At 42.7% G+C, this 21,791-nt stretch overlaps 1 protein-coding gene across 1 annotated transcript in view; it reads right to left on the bottom strand.

Moving 5' to 3' along the window:
- PHEX (phosphate regulating endopeptidase X-linked) overlaps positions 1-21,791 on the bottom strand; it is a 302,776-nt gene that overhangs the window by 244,134 nt on the left and 36,851 nt on the right. Inside the window, exon 3 of the mRNA XM_075589362.1 lies at positions 6,472-6,633. Within this exon, the coding sequence (XP_075445477.1) occupies positions 6,472-6,633 (162 nt within the window). The remainder of the gene's footprint in view (positions 1-6,471; positions 6,634-21,791) is intronic.

The following is a 21,791-nucleotide window of genomic DNA, read 5'->3' as shown; positions in this document are numbered from 1 at the left end:
CGAAACGCGTAGGAGGAGGAGCCTATTGAGGGTTACGATTCCATCTAACAAGGAAAGCAAACTATCCCTGTGAGCTCTGTGAAATCGTATCAGCCAACAACCAGCCTGAAGCAACGTGACACTAGCTAGCCTTTGAACTGTATCTCACACATACGGTGTGAAACCGGTCACTGGCGCCAAACTCGCAGCCCCACCCCATCTCAGGTCCGGAGAGGAGGAGTTAGCAACAGCCAGGCGCAGCAGCAAGCAGCCAAGGAGCAAGGCAGTGGGTCGACTGAGGAGACCACCCGGGAGACGACCACTCCAGCCCAGCAGCACAGCAGCGTGGTCGAGATCAATGAGCTGACACAAGCATCCCCCTCCACTCACCTGGTAAAGATCAGCCGGAAAAGATCCCGGGTTTATGCGGGAGAACAGCAGTTGGTTTACAACTACCATTGGCACATCGGCAGCAGTCACAGACTCAGCAGGCAAAGTATTTGTTTTTATTATTTTTCGTACAAATATTATGCAATTTCTTATTGTTCTGTTATAATATTGCTACTTTTTAATTGCAATTTATAAATATATATTTTTATTCATTGCTCTTTTACGCCTTCTTTCACTTTTTTTGTCTCTTTGAGGTATCTGCACACTAAGGATTGGTTATCCTTAATCAAACAGGCTGCATCAATTTTCAGCATTGAATAAGGACATTAGTTCCCCCCCTTCCCCCCCCCCCCCCACACACACACAAAGAGACTGGACTATATTTATATTAATATTGTTCAAATTTCTCATTGGCTGATATTTGACCCATCAGTAAACTCCTAATTGGGTCATGTCACACACATTTTTTATCTATTGATTGATATTTGATTTCAATTTGGATTTATATATTATATCATCTTTTTGAGGGACCTATCCTTAGCCACTCACACCTTTATATAAACAGCTATTCGAGGAGACTGATTACAGGTTCAGTCCTACACACTTTTATATCCACTATAGACTAACAATTTCCGTTAATCACCTAGTTTAAGTTGTATATATACTATGGAGTGAATACATCAGCGCACAAGTTTTTTCATTTGCATTCTCTCATACTGTTCCTTCATGGCTGCTGTTGTCCTAAGAGTTTAATATACAAAGGCATTCCAAATTGAATATACAGATACGATACTAGGTATTTTTTGCAAATCAAATATCTCTTGCAACTTTGATATGCAAGGCAGATGCTTCAGGCAAATTACCAAAAAAGGAAAACAATTACAAGCCCTAAGGCCCTTCTACATTTTTGTACACTTTAGTAATATTTGTCAGCAAATCAGCTCCCCCCCACCTCCCCCAGTAATGTAAATGTAAATATCAATTCTTAATGAATACAGCAATATTGGTTTACAATCTCAATGAAAGAGCTCATACATTTTTTTCCAAAAACCTTATTTATTAGCATATGTTGAATAGTAATAGCTTATGGGTCATTTCTATATACTTCGAAGCAGCCACCCAGGACATTTTACAATGATCTTCCCCATTGAAGCCTATCTGGATTTTCATCCAAAAACAGCCTGAATAGCCACTTCGGAGTGTATACAAATACCCCTAAATGTAAAATGTAATTTAATTTACTTACATAGAGATAAATGTGCATACACCCCTATGTAAGTCAATGTTAGTGGTTTTCATCTTGTTAGTTAAGAACTGTCTAGAGTTTACAAAATTATTTTTAAATATACTTATTATAAACGTATACTCTAATTTGGTTAGGGATTGAGTCCCTTGTCTACATTTAATTTATGAATATGACATTAGTTCACCTGAGGGGACTGGCCCTTTAAAGTGCATTCACAATTAGCCCATATTCAATATGCTATGACGTCTCTGGACAAGATTTTCCCATTAATTAAAGTGGAGCTGAGATCTACAGGAAAGTGGTGTGGCTTCACTGCATATTGAATAGGAGCCTTAGAACAATATATGTGAGCTGAAATAAATTTAAAACATTTCACTTTCCTTCTGTTTGCTTCTATTGCCCATCAGCCAAAACCTGTGTTCCATTTCACATTATACTGAACTGGTTGATTTGTAATATAAAGTACAGGCCACTTTTAACCCCTCAATGGTCCTGATGTCGTTTCCATAGAAATACTCCGCTTTATGCCAATGAAAAAAAAAAGATCTATAAACAAATGGTAATATCACAATGGATCCACCCTATAATGAACAGAATCAAATAGTGTATATCAAGCACAAACTGTGGGGCTTATGCAGAGAGGATCGAGATTAACAGGGAAAACGGCAATGAAATATCCACAAATTTGGGATATATTATGGCCGTATGCAGAAAGCGCCGTTACCTTCTTTTAGCAGATGGTAGTAAAATAGCCAAGTTTTCCTGGCTACCTGGAACACGCCAAAGTAAAGGGCAGAATGGCGCGTTCCAGCGCTTCGGTCCTTCTTGCATTGCACGCTAAAATAGCATGGCGCGTTCCAGGTACTCGCCACGAGTTTGCCGAGTTTTAAACCTCAGAAATTTTTTTAGGGCACTTTTAAAAATCGCGCCATTTTCTTCCGAGTTTCAGGATTTCTGGCAATTTTTTCGCCAGAAGATGGCGCTATTTCATTATCTATGCTCTCTGCATAAGCCCCTGTATCTCATCCGTACAGTTTCACTCAACATCATTTTCTTATTTAGCCTGAAGTTTCCACCATCTGTTTATTATCTTTTTTGTATATCAATGCTATTGCATTTTCTAACAACAACAAAAAAACATATGGCAATCTTGTTAGTTATAATTGAACTTTAGTACAATTCTGAACAAATAAAACTGACCCCAGTAAATATTTTAGTCAGTGTTCTTGGCTTAGTGCACCAATAAAGCTTGAGTTTGTTGGCTGGAGTTTGGAGTTTGTTTCCAAAAGGAAAATTAATTTAATGTAGATAAATAGAAAGTATTCAAGAAACATATATAAACATAATTCTGAATAAATGTATGTTATAAAACTTGAGACAGCAAGACCCAAAACTAGAACTTAACCCAGTGGTGCGCAATGGCAATGCGGCATCAAATGACGCCGCGGGGTGATGTGACGTAACCCCCTAGCAAGGAATCCGTTAAAGAATTAAAGAGTTGTAATAATAAGAAAGCATCAATGGAACACCACTGAGAATTGTTACCTAAAGTAATAAAAGTATTTTTTAAGTAATGTTGTAATGTTTTTGTCTGCCATGGCATAGACAACTTACAGCATATTCACTTGAATGGGCCTTCAAAAGCCATATTTACTAAGCAGTGCTGGAAGGTGTCTTATAGAGGGGAACTGCTTTTTTTTGGCAGCCCACTACAGGGGATTGCCCCTTTTCGATAACATTTTCTTTATTGCATTTCAAATTTAATTTTAAAGGCTTACTGTATGTAACAGGGAATGTCTTTTTTTGCCTGTCTTTCCCCGCCCTGTTATCCTTGTTATGTAAGTCCTGTTAGCTGCAGGCATACCTGGTTAAATATGTGGGCTCTTGACCCCCCTCATGCTCCTCCTATGAGTGATAGAAGTAAGGTGGTGACTCATGGCCTGTGTAAGCCTATCTGGTATAGGTATAGATCATGAGCCCGTCCCTTCTTGTTCCCCCTAGGAAGGAGTGGCCAATTTAGTTTAGTCCTGCTCCTGCTCTTGAAGAGAGAGGAAGTCCTGTTCCTGATCTGGAAGGGAGAGGAGGCAGAGAGCTGTCAGTCTCTCCTATGGCAGGCTGAGCGTACTCACCCTCAGCCTTTGGCTGGGGGAACATCAGATTCAGCCACAGAAGCAATGTAAGACCAGGGGCCATCACCATCCAGAGGTCTTAGAACCCTGTGTAGGTAGAGAGAGACAGAGGGAGGCAGGCCTGTAGAAACTGCCAGAACACAGTTCTGGCTGCCAAAATAAGTGCCAAAATTGTGTTTTCCGATGCATGGGACGATGGGCCCCTGAAAGTTGTGGTCCCTGGTGCAGCTGAACTGGTTGAACTGGCGGTATTTCCGCTCCTGACGTTTTGTTAAACAAGAACAAACATTATGTTTTCCGAATTAACGCCTGTCACCAAGGTAATTATATACGAACATAACAGCGGAAATTGAGTGCAGAATCTAAAGCATGCTCCATATCTGTTTTGTGTTAATGTACTTTTTTAAACATGGATGTCATGTATGACACTAAAATGCTAAGTGCATTGAGATTTGTTACAGATCCTTGTGACCTGCTTTTTACTGCTTTTTTTAAGAACTGGTTATTAGACATTTCTCTGCCAAAATGTATGTCACAGAGTGCCACAGACATTTTGTTACCAAGGTCATGTGAAATCTAATGCAGTAATCACATGGCCCCCACCTCAATACCTGCTTTTGTGAACAGAGGAGGAAGTCCTCCAATACAGTGGCCCATGAAGCTCTCCTAACAATCAGCACTAGACACGAGGAGTATAATCTGTAAAGTTCATCATAATGACCAAGTGTGCTGGCTTTTATAACATTCACTGAACATTATAACGGCGCTGTAAGGTGTCAATTGTAATATGCATCTCTGGGCTCCATATATTCGGTTGCTTTGATCTAATTTTGCCCTGTCTACGTCATCTGTTCGTTGGGGGTGTGATTGTATGAAGTAGTCTCGTATGAGATATTCAAATCGGATATTGCCGTGTATCAGCTATCTACGGTATTCACTTGGAATACTTTTTGCATCAATAATACTTTGCAGATCTAACCTAGCGTAAAATTGTCTCAAGCAAACTGTATAAAACTGGCTAAAAGTATAGGGGAGCGCAGATTCAATATGAAATGAGAGATAAATGGAACATAGTGCAAATAAAGTATAAAATGGTGAAGTGTATTAAACACTAGGTCAAATGGAGACTCACGTGGTGTCAATCAAAATTAGGCATTTCAGAGATCAGTGGCAGTGAGCTTGACTCTGGTGTGTGACGAAAAACTTCAATCAAATATGATGGTGTGGGATGTCACTCATGGAATTTCACCAATCAGGGTAAAGAGGGGAAAAGCATCCATAGCGTAATCCAGTATAAAAATATATTTATAGAAACAATAAAATGAACACTTACACAGTGTCATAAGAATACAGACACATAAAATGTTGATGTCATCAGGTGTGGTTACTCCCCGCTTCCTCCGTCACCGACCTCTCTGTCTCAGCTCCACACTGCCCGAATCGATCGTCTGTGGGGCTGTAGGTGACTGTCCTGATGGTAAGAGGGTCTTTAGCGCGAGCTCTCACATCCGTGGAACAGCTCGGCGCAACATCCAAGGAGGAGCGGTCTGGAGTTCTCTGGAGTCCTCTGATGACGTGACGTGGGCGACTCTACGCGTTTCACTAGTCGTCCTGACGAAATTACACTCCTAGTGAAACACGTAGAGTCGCCCATGTGATGTCATCAGAGGACTCCAGAGAACGCCAGACCGCTCCCCCTTGGATGTTGCACCGAGCTGTTCCACGGATGTGAGAGCTCGCGCTAAAGACCCTCTAACCATCAGGACATTCATTTTAACGTTTCTTAGACTTAATGTTATACTAAACGAGGTGGGGAATATCTCAACGCATATCCACAGTAGGCCATTAAAGTTAACGCAGGACATAATGCTATTTCTAGGTCGTGGCTAAACTTGGAGTTAGGTGCTCCCAGCACCTAATGGTAGGTTGCGGCACATATTTGTTGGCCTTGTAAAGGGTGCGGAAGTGGCCCACTTTGTCTTACTATATTGGCTTTGCAAAATGGCAAGCCAATGTAAATATACTGACTTGGCCAAAAGACCTACAGTATGCATTAACCCCATAGCAGCCATAGATGCTATGCCATGCAATTGTTATAAAGATAGATAGGGTGTTTGTATTAACCCCTTGACTACCTTAGTGACCATGAAACCTTCATAGTCACTTTGGCATGTAAGGGGTTGATACGTTTTTTGAAGGCAGATGCCAGGTATGTAATGAATTACGATGTATATCTAGCATCTTCATTAGAATACTGCTGGATCATCCGAGTGTTAGCTGGCTCCAGCTATATTAGCCATATCCAAAATAGGGCCCTAACAGCCATTATATTTGCATATTATTAGCTTTGTAGATCCCCACTAAGCTCAGGGAAACTGATGTCCATTATCAATTTTGATAACCAGCCGTAAGGAGGCCAGTCTTAACGGAGCTCCATGGATCTGAGCCCACGTTGTAGTTAAAATTAGTTTGATAAACAAATACTAATGTGTTCCAATCTAGGAGACTTAATGCATGAAAAATAAAGAAGCACAAATGCATGTGCTTCGTGCATTATTGAAGCTTTTGTTGGATATTGCTTATGATGTCATCACACTGGGACATCATTACCAGTAAGAGTTCACTTGGACAAACGCAAGGTCCTGTTAAACATTTCCTATATCCAAATAGTAATTTGGTAATTACAGTGAATACCACAGATGAAGAATTGAATGATTAAACATTTACCTTTAATTTTAAGATCAACATTATTCCTCAGCCACGGATAAATTCCATAGTCTGACATGTCCTCCGGAATGGGGTTATTTTGTATCCAGCCACCACAGGCATATTGGAAAAAGTTGTCACAAGGGTCAACAGACAGGTTCATATTGGTTCGAATATAGGCAGCTGGGAAAAATAAAATATGTTTATTAGGTTTTATATAAAAGATTTAATAATAGCACATATATATATATATTTAAATATATATATACAGTGTTCGACAAACCTATACATTTGCTCGCCCCGGGCAAGTGGATTTAACCCCCGGGCGAGTAAATATTGGCCCAAGCAGCACACGTTTGGTACTAGGTGGCGAGTAGATTTTTTTGTGTGGCGAGTAGATTTTTTGGTGATTTGTCAACCACTGTATATATATATATATATATATATACACACGTGTATATATATATATATACTGTATATGTAACACCCTTACCCCCTTCCCCCCCCCTCCTACCGACAGCAGGAGGTGGGGTGTACACATGTGATAGTCTATTACCCGTTCCCAATGGAATTAGAGTGTTAGCTCCGCAGGCAATTTCCTGTGATCTCAGTGTTCCCTCTGGCAGGTTCAGGCCTTGGTTGTAATAGAGGATAGTTGGTGGTTGTGGGTACAAGATAAAGAATATGGTGCAAGGATCTTTTGCAACTCAAAGGTTTTTTATTAACAGGCACAACAGCTCCAGGCTTGCACAGGATCAATGATCACTCTCTTTATACACAGTGGACTCTCACAGCATATCATTAGTCAGGCTTTTCCTAATGTACCCTGTAGGACAATTTCCCTTCTTGACCCTTCCCATTCAGATAAGGACTTCCGTGCAGGCTTTAGCCTCTATTCCACCTCAAGCCCACACCTAACAAGGAGTTAGGTCCACCAACCTCCTCTGCCAGAGCGTTCTGCTTTTGGCTTCCTACTGTAGTTCCTAGCACCCTGCATACCAGAATACTCCTTCTTCCTGAACTTCACTTGCAAAGGTCTTGCTTCTTCTCACTGGCCCTTGACTGTACATCCCAGGAGCTTGAGGCTCCCAGGCAGTCTACACTTTCCCTGCTCACTCACCCCTAGGTGAGGGATAAACCTGCACTTCCCTAGGTGAGAGATCAACTAACTGCCTTTTGCAGAACCCACTTAAACATACAGCAGGAGGGGCCAAACTATCCCTCCCCCTCTTCAAGCTGCTCCACAAGCCCAGACTTGTGCCTGTAAGTTGCTACATTCCGCAACTGAGGGGATGTGATCTCACCAGCTAACTATTAACCCTAGCACCTGCTCTTACCAGGACTTATATGCCAGGCTGTGGGGGGACATAGTGAGGATGCTATATACACACACACACACACACATTATATATATATATAATAGAATATATATATTCTCAGGCGAAAAAGCAAGAAACAGCCCTCAAATGTAAACAAAATAAACCTGTATTAGTGAAATACAAAGCACACTTAAATCCAATGTTTCGCTCCAGAAAGGACCTTCCCCAGGGAAGTGCACTTATTGTTTCTTTCTTTTGTGCTATATATATATATATATATATATATATATGTATGTTTATATATATATATATATATATATATATATATATATATATATATATATGTATGTTTATATATATATATAAACATACATATATATATATATATATATATATATATATATATATAAACATACATATATATATATATATATATATATATATATATACATACACACACACACACACACACACACACACACACACACACACACACACACACACACACACATACATATATATATATATATATATATATATATATATATATATATATACACATACAGCTCAAGCCCGTTAAGATCTGCTACAACGTGGATCCGCTTATAACGCGTTGTGAGCGTGGCTCCCGTTGAAAAAATATTTAAAAAAATTTTGGCAAACTTCCAGGATTTGCCAAAAGCAATGTCCGGCTACACAAACACACACACACACACACACACACACACACACACACACACACACACACACACACACACACACACACACACGACAGAGACATCTGACATCCCGGCTCCTGCAGACAGGATGAGATTTTCACCTGCTCCACCCCCCCCCTCCCCCCCCGCAGACTCACCAGCTCTCCTGCACAGCCCACAGTCTCCTGAACAGACCACAGTCTCCTGCACAGCCCAAAGCCCACAGTCTCCTGCACAGCCCACTGTCTCCTGCACTGCACGGGTAAGTGCATCCCATCCCCCCATACACAGACACATTTCCCCCTCCCTCCCTGTATCCCCGCCAGGGGGGGGGGGGAGGAGAGAGAGAGACATACACACACATACACACATACACACACCTCTCCCTCCCTGTACCTCTGCTGGGGGAGGAAAGAATGGAGCTGGTTCCTGGCCAGGGGACTCACAGAGACAGCTGACATCACAGCTTCTCCTGACTCCGTGAGATCCTCTCCCGCCCCCCGCCCCTCTCGCAGACTTACCAGCTCTCCTGCAAAGCACACAGTCTCCTGCACTGCACAGGTAATGCTGCATGGGGGTGCCGCTGCTACGCCGGGTTCAGGGAGAGCTGGGAGAGTTATCCCAGCTCTCCCCCTCCGGCGGACGCGGAACCCCTGATCGCGGCTGCCTTTTTTAAAATCGTGATCCCGGTTATAACGTGGTCTCATTCTGTGGCCCACGAGCACCGTGTTATAACGGGGTTCAGCTGTATGTATGCATATATATATATATATATATATATATATATATACACACACATATATATATATATATATACACACATATATATACACACACACAAACATATATATATATACACACACACACACATATATATATACACACATATATATATATATATATATATATATATATATATATATATATATATATATATTCAGTGTACATACATATGTACAGTGATGAGACAAAGTTTGTGAACCCCAATGATAATCACGTAAATTCCATAGTTTTTCCATGTCAACCTAGTCTTTTCTTGAATATCCAATAGGGTTTATATTAATCAATTCCAAGTCTTTTGAAACAAAATGATGTATGAATTAGGCAAACAATGAGTAATTAAGATTCAGGGTATGTGCAAAAGCAAGTGGAACCCTGTTTTTATCAGCTAAATTAAAGGGGATAATTAGAATCTGGTGTTTAAATAATTAGGTAGATTTTCAGGTGTGAGTTTGGGAGGTCCCACCCTATATAAAGATCAGAAACTTTGTGAGTTTGGTATGTGTGTGGAAACACATCATGCCACGATCAAAAGAAATCTCTGGAACCTCAGACAAGCCGTTATTGATGCTCATCAGTCTAGAAACGGTTTCAAAACCATTTCTAAGAATTTAGGGCTCCACCAATCCACTGTCAGACAGTTTACAAATGGACAAAATTCAAGACCACAATCACTGTACCCAGACGCGGTCGCCCTACCAAATTCTCTCCAAGAACAAATTGACAAATATCCAGGAAGTCACAAAGAATGCCAGAGTAACATCCAAGGATCTGCAGGCCACTCTCACCTTAGCTAACATGAGTGTTCATGACTCAACTATCAGAAAAAGACTGAACAAGAATGGTGTTTATGGAAGGATAGCCAGGAAGAAAACCATTATTCTCTAAAAAGAATATTGCTGCCCATCTGAAGTTCGCCAAAGAGCACATAGATGATCCACAAGACTTCTGGAACAATGTTCTCTGGACAGACGAGTCAAAGGTCTCAAAGAGAAACGTTATGTTTGGCGCAAACCAAAAACTGTGTTAGAATAGAAGATCCTCATCCCAACCGTCAAGCATGGTGGTGGGAGTGGTAGGGTTTGGGGCTGCTTTGATGCCTTAGGACCTGGATGGCTTGCCATCATTGACACAACCATAAATTCTGCATTGTATCAGAAAATTCTAGAGGTGATTGTCAGGCCATCCGTCTGTAAGCTGAAGCGAAAGTGGGTCATGCAGCAAGACAATGATCCTAAACATACAAGGAGATCTACAAAAGAATGGCTGCAGAAGATGATATTCCACATTTTAGAATGTCCTAGTGAAAGTCCAGACCTAAACCCCATTGAAATGTTGTTACATGATCTTAAGTGAGCTACCCATGCAAGGAAGCCCTCAAACGTCACTTGAGTTGAAGCAGTTCTGTAGGGAGGAATGGGCCAACATTCCTCAAAACCTATGTGAGAGACTGACCAGCAGTTACAGGAAACGCTTAGTTGAAGTCATTGCTGCTCAAGGGGTGCCACAAGTTAATTAATGAATCTAAAAGTTCACATATTTTTTCACACATGTATAATAAATGTTGAATCATCTTCAAATAAATAAATGTTGAACAAGTAAAAATGTTTTGTCATTTGTTTGATTAGGTTACAGTATCTTGATATATTATTAGGATTTAGATTCAGATCTAATAAAATTTTACGCAGATGATAGGATACAGAGTTCCCAAATTCAATGCTCAGCTGTGGGGAGCCAATATCAACATAAATGTAATAATGTCCTGAATAATAATTCAAAAATAGAAAATATGAACCTTTTGAATCCACTCTCTTAATTAGTATTAAATCCGTGTCTCAGTGATAACCTCCTAAGATGTGGGGGACCTGTGTTGAAAGGTATGGGTCAGTTATAAATATCTGACTCCCTAGTCTCACAGTAATGAACGTCCCCCTGGAGCAAGACAATGGTAATATTGAAGACCCAAACCGTAATATTCGGAATGGGGTACTCACGATTGAGAGCTGTTAGGTCCGTTGGCGTGCATCACGTATGGTATAGAGCAGGAGAAATTCCACAGAGGAAAAATGGAGCACCGCAGGAAAAAGGAGGGGGCTAGACACCGATAAAGTAAGTTAAAAATCCTTTAATCCATGGTGGACATCATGGTGTGGGATCAATTTTTACTGATCCCACACCATGATGTCTACCATGGATTAAAGGATTTTTAACTTACTTTATCGGTGTCTAGCCCCCTCCTTTTTCCTGCTGCGCTCCGTTTTTCCTCTGTGGAATTTCTCCTAATAACATTTTACATTTGAAATATGTGAAAATCGTAAGGGATTCACACACTTTTTCTCACCACTGTATCATGCTGAGCACATATTGTCATGGTTATTTTTATTATTATGCTGTTATTATATAGTCTATAATCTATAAATGCACATATACATTCATACACGTATATACATTCTTATGTATATACACATTGTTACAGTATATATCCTTGACATTGGTTATTTAGTAGATACATTTAGATCTTTATCTTTTGAAGTATTGTTGCTGCAATATCACTGTAACCATCTGACTTTTGTTATTATATGTGTCATGAATGTTAAAACAGAGAGTAGCAGAGAGAAAAAATAATGAATAGCTGGAGCAAGAATACATTATATACAGTAATATCCATAAATAATGTACACATTTGGTTGGTTATAACACACTGGCATACATTAACCAGATGTATTTTTTTGTGAGTTTAATAAGTAAATATACTGCTTTTACATTCCATGACCTATGTTTAAACCCTCACAGATACAATTCCAGGCCTCTTTATTTGTAAAACAGATAGCCATGCTTGATGTAGTGCAGGGTTGCATCAATGCATGATGCACCCGTCTTGTAAAAATCGCACAATCATTTGTGTAATTACACAAATTGGGTGGGGAATTTGAATTAGGGGAATTGGGTCCCGTACGCAACACAAAATTTTAATTGCCAGAGAGATCTAAGATGTGAAAACCTATGATACCGATACTGCTGTCTAATTTTTAGATGACAGTTGTAGGATAAATGCTGTTTACAATAGTTCCTTAATGGCTTGATTTCCCATTTCAAGTAGCAATCCTTCACAATGGTTTTAATGTTAAGGAATGCAAATTACTCGAAAGACTTTACAAGCTCATTTTTTTACTTGTACTTAGAACTCCATTTTAAATGGACATTAAATCACAGCCATTAGGTCATAATACAAAAACAAACGTCTAGAGATGGTAAAATGAGCTTAACATTTTTTTTTAAACATTTTGAAATGTCATTTTTTAAGAGAACTCTGCGTAGTAATTTGAGGTAAAATACATACTAGTGAAGCACTAGAACTGATGTCATGTTAATGATTATCATAGTTTCCAAAAAATATCTAAGCCAATATCTTGTCAGCAAATCCATGTGACACAAAAAAAAGGTTAAAATCACAAACTAAACAGAAATTTTAACATGCATCAAGTTACTGTAGGTGCAGATAAGCTGATAGAAATGCAGACAACTTTGTGAAATGGATTTTGTATATCACCTTTGCTCTACGGTGTGCTATGGAGAATTCCATGACCAGGGAGGCTGCGAGGGACACCCCCCTCCCCTTCCCCTTGTTAACGATTCCCACATGTAACAGACAAGTAACGACAGACACGGTTTGGAGCTAAAAAGGCCGCGGCTTTGTTTATTAAATAATAATTGAGTAACTGCTAGTCCCTGCCAGAGTGCTCGCTTAATGGGTTAAGGAAAGGGGGTCAGCCAGGCCTTGTCCTGTTGCCCCCATACCCGTCCGAGTCCCAACGAGCCGGCCGTTGTCACGAGTGGGTTCCCGGGAGTCACATTCAGTTGACTCCGCCCTCACTACTATCCCCGGGCACCACCAGCCCTGAGCCTGTCTGGCAAAGTAAAGCACTTACCTGTAAACTGCCGCCCCCAACGGGTCTATTTAACCCCTTTAAATTAGGCCAGTGCAGCCAAACCCATTAGGACTCTCTCCAATCCTCTTACAAGTCGTTGTTGAACAAATCTGCCCCAATCTCTGATACGCCGTCTGCCTTAAATAGGCTGGCTAATTCATAATTGAAATCCGAGTGGCTGATCCGCCGCCACCCCCCACACCATGTCACAAATTTCCCCACCATGTTGTCCAATTTTACGCGTGCTCGGTCAACAGCGCCCGGGCCCCGCATGCCCCTCCACATCGCCCTGCAGACTACTTCTGACCAAACAATCTGAATTTCCAGCCAAATGGCGAGGATGAGAGCCAGGTCTTGCTTTATTGCGTTGACCAGCACGAAGTAGCGATGCGCAGCCAGGTCGTTGCCCCCGGTGTGAAGGATCAGGATCCGTGGCGCTCTTCTATCCCTAACCCTCACCTTCAGCTGTGGGAGCAATTGGGCCCACTACAGCCCCCTACCTCCCCCCATAACACCCTCACATGCTCCGAGGTTTCTCCCGTATGGGCGTTTGATGGCTCGATTCTCCGCCCACTGTACAGTATGAGCGACTCACTGATGATCGATGCGTTTGCGGAATCTGTGAAGGCATAAGGGTGGTGGAGGTTTTATTCCAAAAAATGCTACTCCCCCGTTGGGGTCGGCATGATGTAGGAGTGGTATCTGTTAGACTTCCACCGACCTATCTTCTGTATCGCCGTTACAGATAGACCCGCGCGCGATGCTTCCGTTGCCGCCCCAATCCGGAATAAATGTGTTCCATACTGTGACTCGTCTAGACCCCGGTGTTTAAGGCACATGCGAAAACCCCGCAAGTACTGGAATCTAGATAATGTTACCCCATCCACATGTAGGAGTAGAGGACCATACCCACCTGGCCTGTATTCCAAATAATTCTTGAGCGCGTTCACTGGGCAAAAAACTGTCCCTGGTAGACCTAGCAATGAGATCCACGCTCCCCTCCCTTGCTGGTCCATTTTTTACCTTTGAATGTGTAACTTAACTCCCTTAATATTACGTCCTCAAACTGCAGGCCTACCTCCCTTTTGCGTGATGCGCATATTAGCTCCCTGGATTGCAATGCTGCGAAGAAGGCCAATGCAAACGTCAGTCAAAAGAGCCTCGAACGTGGAAAAACACACTCGCTCTGCCGTTTGCATTAAACCCTCTAATATCGCTGTTGTTATTGTCTTTTTGCTGTCTTTTAATGTCATCCCCTTCATTAACCCTGCTAACACCCTTTTAACTATAAACGCTTTAGTTGGATCCTCCCTGTCTTCTAACTTCAAAAAGAAGGAAACCCCTGCCAGTTTTTTCATTATGGATCCTCCTGTTAAACCCTTTGCTCTTAAGTTTAACACGAACGATAGAAAGGTCCCTATCCCTGATACAGTACTTCCATCCCAATTCCCCTTCTAGACTTTGATAATCGCGCCACGCCGCTATGTAGGCCCGCCACGTACCCGGAGCCAGAGAGGATCGTACCAGTGTGGTCACTAGGTCATCGTTAGTTCTCACAAGTCTGTCGGGCATGGACTTGTCACGGTAACTTGTGATAGGATATAATATACACCAAATAACTGGGTTAAACTGAACACGACTTAGATATAATAAAGAGAGTTCATTCCTTAAAGAAGGTGAACACACAGGATAGTACAAATAACAGACAAGAAATACACTTACTTAGGGATTGGAATGAAGAAGTAATCAGGAAAACAGGATTAGCAATTCAACAGCAATCAGGCATCAATCAGTTGGTAAAATGAAGACAAAGGATATAGGGCTGACACCAGTTTATATATAATTCCAGTCCTATACCTACTATTGAGTGCAGGCCATTGGAGAACAATTACCTGCACCCAATCTCTAACGTGGGAACATTGATAACCCATGCCCCCTAGCTAGTTGGCACATGCGTACATCTGGCCCTGGGGTTCTTATTTCTCTAGCCCCACACCAAAAGTCAGGGCGCCGGCCAGGTTACCAGACCTGGATCTGGTCAGGAAACTCTTTGTCTGTAGGTGTGAATTATAGCACTTACAGAACTCTCAAGCCCTGCATTTCTCCGCCCTAATGTATACAGCTAGGGTGGCTGAGCCTTTGAACAGGGGGTCTGTTGTAGACAATAGGTTGCCCCCCTGAGCATTTACATTCCACAGATTCAGAAATTTTTGCGGGCTTTTATCCCCGCTTCGAAATACAATCTAGTTTTTAATATCAAGACATATTAAAATAATCTGTTCTGCTGGGCCGAGCGGGCTGAAACCTGCCAGTCCCTCATGCCGGAGGTGACTCTCCATGGTGGCCAAGTTTCAGCTTGCTGCGACCTTCCAGACCAAAGATACACAAATACAGTTTAAAACTCTTATTACTTTAATACAGGATTCTCCGCTCTAAAAATGAATCTCTGCTTTTCACTCTTTCCCATTGGAATCAACGGGCTCCGCCGCTATAGGCTTCTAATGGAGCAACTCCGCCATTGAAGTCAATGGGCCCCACTGCTATAGTCTTTCAATGGGGCAACTCCGCCATTGAAGTCTATGGGGAAACTCACAGTTCTTTACATTGGCCCATACTCCGCCTGGTTGGTCAGAGAGGACTGGAAATGGCCATGCAGTCATGCCGGAATAGTGACTACATGTGACCCCAATCCCAGCCCTCTGGTCTTCTCAGAACTGGAGATATGGGGTTCCACATTTTATGTTTTCGGACTTAGACATTTTGTCGCGCTGCTCTTTTCTCTGCCATTGGAGTCAATGGCGCGACCCTCTTGGCTCGCGCGCCCCTCTCTGGGGGTCCTGGATTCTCGGATCCAGTTGGGGTCGAGTGTGGGGGTGCCTAGGAGCAAAGGGCAAAAATATTTTTATTTCTGGGTGCCCTAGAACCTAAGGTTCCCACGCCAATTGTAGTTGACCTTGAACTAGTAGTGATAAAAGCTCTCTATAAGAAAAGGTATCCGCTTTTGCGGTCTGCGGTTTGGATGGCTGCCAACCCGTTCCTGGAGGTCGGCGTCGAGGAATCCCCATTGAAGTCAATGGCCCCATTGACTTACAATGGGAAACCGCCGCTCCTCCTCTCGGACGCCACCTGCTGGTCTTCGATGGAAACAGGCCCAAAACCGCTGGATTCTCCATTGGATTGAATGGAGCTGCAATGATGACCTATGGGACACTGCAAAATGGAGCCTGAAAAGGCGGGAACAAGGAACAAAGTGCTATAATTACTTCCTAACTATTAACCCTTCTCCTCCCGAATGGATCCCAGTGTGTGTGTGGTGCAGACACTGAAATGGTGACAATACATGATAACAGGGGAATACACATTTGGATGTTGCAGCAAGGTAAAAACCACATTCCTGGACCGCAGTCCAGTTAACCCCTTGCCTCCCTGGTGAGGTCAGGGGGTGGCCCTATGGGGTGCAACCCCTTTAATACCGGGCCAATCCCCCTCTCCCTCTACAGGACTAACGTTCAGGTCTGCCTCCGGTACCAGCTACCGAAACTGCGGCATCTGTAACCGGGATAAAGGGTCAGCAATGTTATTTGCAACCCCTGGGACATACCGTGCCTTGAATGCAATGTTCAATCACAGGCATGAAAGTACAAAATTGCGCAGAAGGGACAGTACTGGAGGGGAGCGTGAACCAAACTTGTTCACCGCTTCTACTACTCCCATGTTATCTGACCAGAAGGTAGCATGCGTATTTGTGAATAAGTGACCCCACAGACGCACCGCAAAGAGCAAGGGGAATAGCTCTAAGTGTGTTAAGGTCTTAATGAGCCGAGTCGCCCTCCAACGGAAAGGCCACTGTTCCGCACACCATGCCCTGTTAAAGTAAGCCCCAAAACTGACTGAACCCGACGCGTCTGTAAACAATTGTAGCTCAGTGTTATTGGCTGGGCGCCCTTGCCACAAGGTTCTGCCATTATAATCCCTTAAAAATCCAGCCAAACTGCCAAATCTTTGCGGATTTCAGCAGTGCCCCAGATGAAGTGGGTAGGACGTCTTCTCCCACTGTTGCTGCAGAGAGGCGCCTAAGCAAACACTCTTCCTGCCGGCATGACGTGTGCTGCGAATACTAAGTGGCCAAGCAGTGCCTAGAAATGCCTCAATGAGGACTTTTTGAGGGCCGTGAATTCGCGGAGTAGCTTGCCTAGGGCAACTAGCTTTTCCTGAGGGAGCCTTTACTCCATCATCACTGAGTCAATCTCGATGCCCATAAAAGTAAGGACGGTTGTTGGGCGCACCGTTTTTTCATCAGCTAAAGGAACACCAAACTCACGAGCCATGGCTGAAAATTCAAACAGCCACCTAGCGCATAAATCTGCACCCCCCGGGGCCAACAAAAAGGAAGTCGTTCAAGTAGTGGGCTGCCTCCCTATTGGGGTACCTTGCTAGCCACGGTGCCAAATTGTCGACGATTATTGGTGTAACCGCCCTCATGGTTAAACTTCCGTCCTGTACCTCTACCTCCACGTGTGTCCTTTTTAAAACACTTCGCCTGTGCATGACGGCCGCCACAAAAGGAGCAGAAATGGCAGTTGTCAAATGCGCAGTTGGACTTAAACAGCCAATAGATGCCAGGGATGCTGCATGGTGGATAGCTACCCCCTGGAAAATTAGTTTGCCATGTGCCCCTACCTCCATTGCTGCTCCCTCGAAAGGACACCGCCCTGCCCCCAGAAACAAACTGTAAATAAAGGTCAACATCCTTGACATTACAAGCTCCACAACCTCGTGAGCCTCCTTGATTGCCTGAACCGCTCGTCAAATTATTTATTTTATTTATTTATAAAATATTTTACCAGGAAGTAATACATTGAGAGTTACCTCTCGTTTTCAAGTATGTCCTGCGTACAGAGTTAAGACAAATAGTACATGGTTACAAATACAGTTACATAAATGGACAGGGTATACATTATATGCAAGACATTGCATGCACAGTTAAAGAAAATATATATTATGGGCGTATAATGTCCACCAACCCATGCCCCCATAAATGTGGTGTGCTTCCTCAATCATGTTGTGGTTTTTAAAGAGTGAGGCGCACACCTGCGGTTCCTTCTCCAAAATTATGCCGGCCAGAATAACAAAAGCCTTTGACCAATTCCAGAAGGTACGTGGAAAAAGAATTTCCCCTATGTCCTCCTTCTTCGCCTCCCCTTTCTTTGTGGACCTAGCCAACGCTTACCTATAGCCTAGAAGCAGAGATAATATCTCAACATATTCCCCTGCCCAAATCTTGTCCTTAACCCTTTAAGTAAATGCACACCCAGTGAGCTAGGTTTGGACGTGTAAGAGTCCATGTATGCCACGTCAGGCATCCTCTTCTCTTCAGCCGGTGCATTGTAAGTGGATTCAGCCTGAGGAAGGGGACGAATGGATGGTAGCGATTCCACAGCCCCCTGTGTTGTGTATCTAGCTACCTGCGGGGAACCCATGGCTATTGAAGGTTCTATCGCCAATGTTGGCATTATAATTACCGGCGTTACGACTGCCGCTGGTGTTTTTTTGGGCGCAGGCATAGTCTCCCCAAAATAACCTCCTGTGTCCCCTGTCACCCTTGCCCCAGCATCAAGATGCGCCGCCAATGGGGACAGGGCTTGCCTTATGCCCAACACAGCTGCTTCCATAAGCTGCGATCCAGCACTCAAGGGGGACTCGCCAATGATCACCAGAGGAGGCATGGTCTCAGCTACTAGCCTTTTGGGTGTGACACTCTCGCTGACTACCCCCATGTCAATAGTATGAAAAAAAGGACATAGAGTCCATCCACGGTGCAGCAGAAACGAATCACAGGCTTATGACATATAACATCAAATAAATTCCTTATATAACGGATAATAGCAATCTTGATCCTGGGTGTATAAGTCCTTCTAGAGCTGCACCAATATATTGAATAGGAGTACTGACATGAAGTGTCATCATAACCTATAGTTCATAAACATGTGACCGCCAAATCTAACAGGCTTAAACCACAGAGTGGGATTTATAGGGTACTAGGGAGACACAAATACCAGTGGTAGAGTGTCCCCTTTGAACCAACCACACTCAGATAGAGCCACAGAACATATATGCAACACAGTCAGTAACCAGCCAGGCAATACCACAGTACACTCACTGTTTGTATGAAGTGAAAGCGATCCGTGCAAGTGTGCATCCAACTTGATAGAAGATCAGGAGAAGAACAGCCTCTTGGGAGGAAAGTGGAGCACTGTGCAGGGCAAAAGTACAGGAACCAGCACACCATAGGTTAAAAACTACTTTATTAAGCAACTAGGGCAGACACCAACAGTGGAGCAACCACCCACTCTGACGCGTTTCGGGCTAAGCCCTTTGTCAAAGAGTATAAACCCAATGTAAAAAACACACATTTATATACACAATTTACCTAATAGATCGTGTCCTTCACCGGAAGTGACGTCAGCGGAACCAGCTGAGGGTCTCGCGAGACTTACCAGTACAACCGGAGTCTCAGGAGACAAACAGAGTACATCTCACTGTGCCACCTGGCTTGGAGGACGCGTCAATACATCAACAAAGACAGTGTGTCCAAATCACGTCCGTAACCGGAAGTGACATCAGCGGGGCCAGCCGAGAGTCTCGCGAGACTTGCCAGTATCACTGGACTCTGAGAAACAAACAATGAGGACCCCACAGCGCCATCTGGCTTGGAGGATGTGCCATAACATGACATACACAAATATACATGCATAATCAGCAGTCACCCACAATATCAACAGGCAAGAATAACCCTTGTCTAATCATAAATGGAGATACAATAACCTCACATAAGATGTAAGGAATAGACTAGGGGGAGGTAGGGGAAGAAAGACCATGCTGATTGTATATATAATAGTCATAATAGAATACACTTATTTATTAAAAAAGAAAAGAAAAGAGGGGAAAAGAAATGGTGGTTGATAGAGAGGTATATACCCATAAATAAAGCTCTAATTCAAAGAACATGTTAACTTTTTAATTAAATAGGTAAATATCTCTCTATATAACCAACATAGGAGTAAAAATACTCAATCCATACAGTATCAAGAACAATATAAGATATTGGATGGCATGGATTCATCCAATATAAACAGTATACATAAGTTATAGACCTGATAAAAAATTGTCATGAGTGAATATCAATAATCTATATGACCTAGAGATATAGAGCATCATATAATATACACATGGTATGTGTGTGGTGACAGAATGAAAAAACAAATAATCAATATATGTCATCAAGAATCCAGGGGAAACGTTAATATAATCAGCGAGGGATGAACACCATTGTCACTGAGACAGAAAATGTTTCAGTTCCCAATCGGTGTTCATCCCTTGCGGAGACATAGATCCCAAGGAATGAATCCAAAACATTTCTCTGCGGTTAAGGATATTCTCCCTATTTCCACCTCTGACAGGTGCCTTAATGTGTTCAAGAGCACTAAAAGAAAAATTATTTATATTGCCAGAGGGGCACGCAGAGAAATGTCTTGAGACGGGATATTTTTCATCCCTCTGTTTAATGGATCTCAGATGTTCAGATATCCTTTGCTTTAGAAGGCGTATGGTTCTCCCTATACAGTGGCGGCACATCTTATTCTAACACTGCCGCCACGGCAGTATGCGTGCAGTTCGCGCGGTAAGGCGGCTTGTCCGCGCGTCACTGTGACGTCAGTGACACGTGGCGCGCCCGATTCCCCGGCTTCCCCGGTTTCCCGACATCCCCTGAAGTTGAAGCGAGGTAAGCGGGGAAGCAGATGCAGGGGTAAGTGGGGAAGCAGAAGGGGCACAACAGGAGCAGCCAGGGGGTCGGGAAGGGAGAGAAAAATGCGCGCAGTGGAGGGGAGTGCACGGAGGAGATGCGGCTGGCGCGCGGTCTAGTTCGGCGCCAGCCAGAGTAAAGACCCGGTCAATTACGGGCAAATGTTAGATTAAGATGTGTCGCAGCAGTATATTTGCTGCCACAACCGCATCTAAGCATGTAAACGACATAATTAGAATTACATGTAATCAATGATCGAATTCTTAGATTTTCTTTAGTAAACACATTTTTAATCTGCTTAAGTGGAGTTGCATACCTACACATATTGCAATTTCCACATTTCTGAAAACCTCTAATCTTAGCAGTAACATTAGTCTTGCCACAGGTCTGTACCAAACTCGGTGATAAATAATGTCCCAGGGTTTTAGCCCTTCTAAAGACAAATTTATGTGGATTTTCAACATACAGTAAGTCTTAAGTTCTTCATCGAGTTTAAGTACATTCCAGTGCTTCAGAATAATGTTACGAATTTGTCTAGATTGTCTACTATAAGTAGATATAAATAAAGGCGTTGAGTCATTAGAAAATCCATCTCTTGTTCTCTTATTAGACTTTAACAGATCTTTACGCTCAACCTGGGTATAAGCAGAGTCTATGTTAGATTTACTATAGCCCCTTGATAGAAATCTGTTCTTAAGATCAACAGATCTATCAATAAAGGCTTGTTCAGTCGAACAGACTCTGCGTAAGCGTAAAAACTGCGCCTTTGGTATTCCCTTAATTAGTGAAACTGGATGTGCACTTTTGGCCT

This window comes from Ascaphus truei, chromosome 3 (genome assembly GCF_040206685.1).
Source record: "Ascaphus truei isolate aAscTru1 chromosome 3, aAscTru1.hap1, whole genome shotgun sequence".
Classification (NCBI taxonomy): Eukaryota; Metazoa; Chordata; class Amphibia; order Anura; family Ascaphidae; genus Ascaphus; species Ascaphus truei.
Note: the sequence above shows the minus strand (reverse complement) of the source record. Positions and strands in the feature narration are given on the sequence as shown.